The sequence below is a fragment of the Mirounga angustirostris genome, unplaced genomic scaffold (assembly GCF_029215605.1).
Source record: "Mirounga angustirostris isolate CCGP_5_RB_7025 unplaced genomic scaffold, mMirAng1.0.hap1 SCAF_11, whole genome shotgun sequence".
Classification (NCBI taxonomy): Eukaryota; Metazoa; Chordata; class Mammalia; order Carnivora; family Phocidae; genus Mirounga; species Mirounga angustirostris.
Window position 1 is genome coordinate 76,966,608 of NW_026991719.1, and position 7,667 is coordinate 76,974,274.

Below are 7,667 nucleotides of genomic sequence, written 5' to 3' on the forward strand. Positions count from 1 at the left end.
TTTAACTTTCATCACTAAAGCAGAAATAATAGGGTAGAATGAAATAGACTTACCTCCCAGGGATGTTGAGTGAATTAGCAAATTAACAGGTGTTAAGCGTTAGCATTTATGTAAGTGCTGGTGGTTGTCATTATTTTGAGGGACCTAGTCTCATTTTAAATAGAGAATCTAAGTATATTATGCTTTTGTCAGAAAGGGATTTTCATCCACATCAATTGCATTTAAGCTGAGCATAAAACAGAGGTGATAATAACAAAGTAGTGATCATCACAATGCAGAGCTGTAAACCTTTTCTCTATTAAAGCTAAAACTCTTTTGAGCAACCATCAATGCTTTTAAACTTTGCTTTCCAAGCTTTGTGCCAACAGTTACCTCTACAGTGATTATTCTTCCTCTGAGGGGAATAGGACCTATTCATTATTCATTCCCATAATGACTTATATAATGTGTTGAATATGTTTACATCATACAGTCAGGCAAAGATTCAGTAGCTTGTTTGATTGGCACATATTGCCATCATTGTTAAAAAAAATAAAAATTCTTTTCTGCTCTGCCTACCCTGGTGTCCTCTAGAGGTAGCCCATATACAGATTGTGAAAACTCATGGGGGAAAAAAAAAAGAAAAAGAAAACTCATGGGGAATTGAAAATTGAAGTGCTTTCCAACAAAGGGCTCTGTACATAGATCCTTTCAATCTGACATCTTTACCAAGGAATTTTGTTGTCACCTGCAATTTCCAAGGGGACTGTGCTTGAGAGAATTCTTCCATTTCTTTCATCACTCTGATTTCACTTACCAAGAAAAGTTATTTATTGCTGATTGCAGGACTCTTGAACTCAGCCTGGGAGCTGCAGCATGAACTCCTCAGATCTGGGCTCCTTGTTACTTATTTACATATTCATTTGAAGTGATTTTCAGGACTATTCGAAAACCTCTCTTGACCTGACATTGTGTAATAACCAAGATCTAAAGCTCACGTGTTTTTGGTTCTTTTTCTCTTTGTCTTACAGATAACAGACGAGTACCTTTGGAAAGGTCACGCTCTCGCCACAATGGAGCTATCTCATCTAAGTGAATCCTGATGCCAAAGAATATGAAAATATTTAAGTAAAAGAAATCATATATTTTGAGAAGAACAAAATATCCACTCAAGGGATAGAGAGGAAATAAATGCATTTCTGCAAGGATCAAGCTAAGCTGGGTGAAATAGCATGTATTTTTACAGCTATTGCAAGATGCTTTCACAATTATACAAACACAATTACAAGGATTATAAAACATGTGTTCCATTTTAGTGTAAAGATGTGTATTGTTATTGTGTGTGACCTGATGGTAATGATGAAAAGTATAAGAAATTCAAAAACATTCAGTCTGTCAAAAAATTACAATGTTAATCAAATTGCAGGTCACCCCCCCCCAAAAAAAAAGGAAAAGAAAGGAAATAGAATTATTCAATGTCTGCTTCTGATTCCCGTTACATAGAAAAAGAAAAGGCCAATGAAAATGTGTGTATTAGTGATTTGGAGAGGTACTCTGCAAGAGAAGCCATTTTGGAAGCTAAAAAAAAAAGTACTGCTTCAACCCCATGAATTTATTTAGAATCTTATCTCAAGTGAAAGCTGATGGATTCATCTGCTTTGGCTGAAATTAAACTTATCATTAATCTAGAGTTTCAGCATATGTTGCAGGCACTTATCATTGCTAAAAATAAACTAGAGTTTAAGAGAAGCAGAGAAAGTGATTTAAACTTTATTTAAAGAGGTATTTTCTAATTATGCACATATATCTACTTTATACAAATACTTCATATGACTATTTTTTGAGAAAAACCTCACATTTTAATGTTTATTCTGGGATGAACCTGAAAATTCTATTACCTTTATTAAGATTTTTTAAAGGTAAATATTGATTCCTATTCTCTGTGGTTTATTTCTTCTATTGCTTCTTTCTCCCATGACCCCCCATGAAAGCAGGGAATAGAGTTTCTAAAAGACCTGAGAGGAAAATGATTTCTCTCTGCAGGCAGCAGAAAACTGTCTGAAAGGTCAACTGTTTTATCTGCCTCTCTTCTCCCCTTTCTGATTCTGCCTTGGTGGTCTGAAGAAGAAAAAAATTATATGTATGTATGTGTATATATGTGTATATGTTTATATCTCCTACTATAATAATTCCACATCCCAGTGACTAAGTGAACTTCTCAGTGATCACCATACTTACTTACCTTATATTAATAAATTAAAATGATGCTGCCAAAACAACCCTAGGAGAAAAAACATGCTCTACATATTTCTTAAATAGATGAAGGCATAGAAGTTATACTTAACTTGTCTATTACTTTAAAATATGCATTGAAATAATGTGGTATAACTTCTCTGGAGTGTAATTTTAAAACTAATCCATGCAGATGATTGTCATTACTGTAAAAAATTTCTTATATGTATATTTCTTATATAGAAGATCCTATTTCTACTTCTCCAAAGCACACTATAGACGTTCAGAAAGAACAAACAACTGGCTTGGCAGGTCACCATTTGAAATAATGTAAACAAGTGACCAATAATTCAGTCTCCTTTATAGAGATGTATAATGATTCAAACTGCTACCTTTTTCTCCAGTGCATTCTTACTTGGGTATGATATTTAAAAAAAATCTCTGAAGCTGCTACAATAGAGAAATCAAAAAGACTAACAGTATCTGAGATTTTATGGTTTTATCCTATCTTAAGACACACACATATGCATACACAAACAACTTTGAGCGACATATCAATTTCATACACTTTTTCTTAACAACAACAACAAAGATATACAAATTTATGTAAATAATTAATGTGTGTATTTTTGACTTCACAAAATCTTTTCTGAAATCTTCATGGCACGGCCTGAGTCTTTTGGTAGCCTTTCAGGCTGTAGGAAAATGATATTTTGAAATATTAACCCTGACTAAAATTTAGGGGCATTTGCCATGCCATATTATGAAGATGGTCAGAAAAAAAAAAAAAAAAGATGGTCAGGATAGAAATACTGATGATACACAGTATTCACCTCTTCGAAACGTGAACTTGCCTTATTTTTAAGTTTGTGAAAAAAAATGAATGAAATACTATTATTGATAAATTATATATTTATATTTAGAGAAATCTCACATGGTTTTCACAAACAGTATGGAACCTTTCAGGGTCTTTCATGAAGTTCCAATAATTAAGTTAAAGGTTTTGCTTCCCAGATTTATAATGGTCCTGCTTTAGCCATTTGCAGTTTTGTTTGAGATTGAAAATTATCACCAGAAAAAGTACATAGTAACATTTTTAGTATAGAACCAAATTACACTAAAGTCTTTTGTTAGGTTTATTACTGCCACAGTGAGAAGCACCATTTTATGCAAATTTTCTTCAAAATGATTTTTAAAAATACAAAATCCTTAGAATGTTTAGTAGTTGCATTAGTTTCCTTTGGCTGCTGTAACAAAGTACCACAAACTTGGCTTAACACATCAGAAATGTATTCTTTCATGGTCCCTGTGGCAAAATGTCCAAAATGAAGGGCTCTGCTCCCTCCAAAGTCTCTAGAGGAAAATCTTCCCTTGCCTCTTCCAGCATGTAGTGGCTATTGCCCTTCCTTGGATTATGGCTACATCTGTCTCTGCTCCATCTTCACATCACTCTCTCCTCTGTGTATCTAATCTTCCTATGCCTCTCTTATAAGATCCTTTTTCCTAATAAGGTTCCATTTACAGATTCTGGGAGTTAGGATGTGGACATACCTTTTTGGAGGCACCCCCCCCCCCAGCCCACTACAGTCTGCCCTCTGGCCCCCAAAATTTATATATGTCCCATGTGCAAAATATATTTACCCCATCTCAACATTCCCAAAAGTCTCAACCCATTACAGCATCAACTCTAAATCTAAAATCTCATCCAAACATCATCAGTTCAGTAGTCCCAAATCCCATCATCTAGATCATCTAAATCAGGTATAGATGAAAATCCTGGGGCAAAATTCCTCTCCAAATGTGAATAAATGAAGCAAAACAAGTTATCTGCTTCCAAAACACAATGGTGGAACAGGCATAGGGCAAGAGTTATAGCCATTGCTATTTCAAACCAGGGAAAATGGAAAATAGAAAGAAGTCACATGGCCTGATGACTTTCAAAATTCAGCCGGGCAAAATCCCCCTAGGTTTCTTGGCCTGACAATCCTCCTTGTTTCAGAACCCCACCCTTTAGGCCTGCAGTTCTAGCCTCTTGGCCCATGGATCAAGTCTGTCTCTGTGCCCATAGTTTGCACTTCTGCCTCTGCTCCCCTGCTTGGGCCTCTGCCTCTGTACCTGCAGTTCTGCTCTAAGAATGACCCTTTATATTGAAGGGTAGCACATGTTTGCAGCTTTATCATCCTGTTTGTTGCCTGTAAAACTTTGGTAGTCTGACAACTTTCTCTCATTTTGTCCTGTCTTGATCCTTTTCAGGCCAAGCTAGAACTGTTTCTCAAAAACTTTGTGGGCCTCCCATGCATGTCAAATTGATTCAATATTGAGATAAGAGTCCTCACAGATCTTTGCTGGATAATGCCATCTCTATTCTTGGCTTCTGTTGCGATGATCGAGTGGATCCGTGAGTCAATGCCTAATCTCTTCAACACAAGCCAGAGGTTGGCTTTATCTCCAGAGCACACTATCCTAATAGTGCATCAGCTAATTTTAGCATCTTTTGGAATCTGAACAGGCTCAAAATTTCCTGAATTACCAAGTGGTGGTTCCTTTCTGCATAACAATTATTTCCTCAATTTACCTCTTTCTTCTTGTATTTTACTGTAAGCTCAAGAAGAAAATGGTCCCTACCTCCAACACTTTGCTTGGAAATCTCAGCTATTAAATATCCAAGTTCATCACTTACAAATTCTACTTTCCATACAACTGTTGGAAACAATTCAGATAAGCTCTTTGCCACTATATAACAAGGATCACCTTCCTTCTAGTTTCCAATAAAATGTTCCTCAGTTCCTTCTGAGCTACCAGAAGCACCTTTAACATTCATATTTCTAATAGCAGTGTATGTTTTTTCTATCAAATGCCTCACAGTTCTTCCAGCCAGTACCCATTATCCACTCCAAAGCCACTTCCACATTTTTAGTTATTCATTATAGGAGTACCTTACTTCCTGTTTCCAAAATCTGTATTAGGTTCCTGTGGCTGCTGTAATAACAATACACAAAACATGGTAGCTTAACACAACAGAAATTTAAATTGAGTCCTAAATTGAGGTCTCGGCAGGTCTGTACTCCCTCTGGAAGCCCCAGAAGAAAATCTGGTCCTAGTCTCTTCAGTTTCTTGTGACTGTCATTCCTTCCTTGGCTTGTGGCCAAATCTCTCTCTGCTCTGTTTTTACATTACTTTTCCTTTTGTATATCTAATCTACCTCTGCCTCTCTCTTATAAGAACACTTGTGGCATTTAGGACCCACCTGGTTTATCCATAAAAATCTCCTCATCTCAGTATTCTTAACTGAATTACATCTGTGAAGACCCTTTTTCCAAATAATGTAACATCACAGGTTCCAGGAATTAGAACATGGGCATATTTGGGGGAAGCCATTATTTAGCTCACTACACTAGTCATTGCACATAAATGTACTTTTCACTTTTTAAAATGTGTTCTTGGTGCTTAAGCCAAACTCAAGGTTTCCTCTAAAAAGCTATTATTTGTACAGGCTATGCATGCTTTGATGTTAAATAGCTGAACAGACTATTCCAAAATTTGGTTGATACTTTTGCTACTATGGCCAGTGCTTAGCTTGAAAAAATAATTGGTTCCAACTCTGAGCTCTGGTGTTTACCTTCTGCCCCTTTTATGGAGTCTTTGACCAAATGTCTTCCGTGATTTATAATGCAGGCATAAAACTACCTCTGATACAGAAGGGTTCTTTACAAGCTGACTTTAGATATTGTGAATCCCTCAGCTGAAGGGAGAGGTGACAGCAAAGCCTGCTTTGAATGGGTATTGAGGGAGACTGTGCCCATACAAGACACCCAGAAGAAGTATTTCAGTAGCAATAGAACTGTGGATTCATGCTCTCATTTTGCTTCAGATTAACCACCTGTCTCTTCACAGGACCAAGAATGACTTGCAATCTATATGTAATGCATACTCACTTATTAAATAAAGTTAAGATAATACATTAAATGTTGTCTGCCTATGATAATATTAAGGATGAGTGAAAAGGCATAAACTGAAGTATAAAGACAGGATGTAAGAACATTTTAGAAGGAGAAGGTTCAACTGAACAGAAGTACAAGAGTGTTCCTGGTTTGTTTGGTTTTTTAAGATTTTATTTATTTGAGAGAGAACATGAGCAGGGGGTAGGGGCAGAGGGAGAGGGAGAAGCAGACTCCCCGCTGAGCAGGGAGCCAGACGTGGGACCCGATCCCAGGACCCTGAGACCACAACCCAAGCTGCAGGCAGACGCTTAACTGACTGAGCCACCCAGATGCCCCTACAAGAGTGTTTCTTTAAGGACCTGGTCAGGAGGAAATCATAGAATATATTCAGACACACATACCTGTGGGAATCATAAGATTTTCTTTAAGTATTCTTTAGCACTTCCTGCCAGTGTAGTGTAGAAATGTTTGCACAACTTAAGAGTCCAGAAAAGTCAGAAGGGTGATGTATATCGTCCAGGGAAACTCTTGATACAGAAAAGAGTTGTTTTTTGGTTTCAGATTTTTTGTTTGTTTGTTTGTTTGTTTAGTCTTGATTATAGAATGAAAGCAAATGGACTTCAGCTGCTCAGAGGGGTAAAAATCTGGAATGAGTAATAAAGCATTGTATATAATTATTCTCTGGAGGGCTTTCAAAAGAATCTCTCATCGTGGGTGGGTTGACTTGAAGATGGAGGGTTAGACAAGGTAATAACCAGATCTATAAATTATATGATCCAAAGTACCTGGCAAGACAATTGTTTCCCATGGAATTTTGGGTTGCTCTAGGAATCAAATACATTAGCTTTTTTCTTTTCTCCCCCAGAGGCAAATTCCTTAGTAGGGAGTCTGAAAACCTTAGTATCCCCAACTAGGGGAATTTGAGCTTAATGCCAAGAACTCAAAGGAAAGTGGAAATCTGGAAATTGATATATATGCAATGCATGTAACATGGCATATAGTTTTGATTTAAATTAAAAGGAAATGTATAGCCAAAGATCCCATTTAAAGACTGAATTTATTTAGATGTCGAGAGTCCCAAATAAAATACTATTATAGTTAATAAGCATTGTAGGAGAAAACAACTTGCAAATTCATGAATTATGTGAATCATGACTTTCTAGTTTTTGGAGATTAGCCAGAATTCAGTCTCAAGCCATGATGACCATATATCTTGGCTAATAGGAGGTTCAGCCAATATTTTCACCTATATTTTGGCTAACTGAAGTCCAGACAATATTTTCACCTTTTGATGTTTATGAGCAATGCAGAAGAGCTCTTATCATATTATTAGAAATAATAATAAACCCTTAACTTCTCTGATTTGCTAAAGCCTCGTGTGTGGCTATTCTAATCATTGAGTGCCCATTCAGTGAACATTGCTTTTTTAGGGCACAATTATGAATTAAACATAGCTCCTGCCTTGAGTCTCACAGTCTAGTGGGAGATGAGACATGTACAAAAAGAATTGTAATC

General features: G+C 36.5%; 1 protein-coding gene across 6 annotated transcripts in view; it reads left to right on the forward strand.

Annotated features, from left to right (window-relative positions):
* DIAPH2 (diaphanous related formin 2) overlaps positions 1-6,177 on the forward strand; it is a 961,567-nt gene extending 955,390 nt beyond the window's left edge. For all 6 annotated transcript variants that reach the window (XM_054508614.2, XM_045880234.3, XM_054508619.2 and 3 more), the window contains one exon: positions 1,011-6,177. In XM_054508614.2, the coding sequence (XP_054364589.1) occupies positions 1,011-1,075 (65 nt within the window). In that variant the 3' untranslated portion in view covers positions 1,076-6,177. The remainder of the gene's footprint in view (positions 1-1,010) is intronic.
* Positions 6,178-7,667: the final 1,490 nt, after the last annotated feature.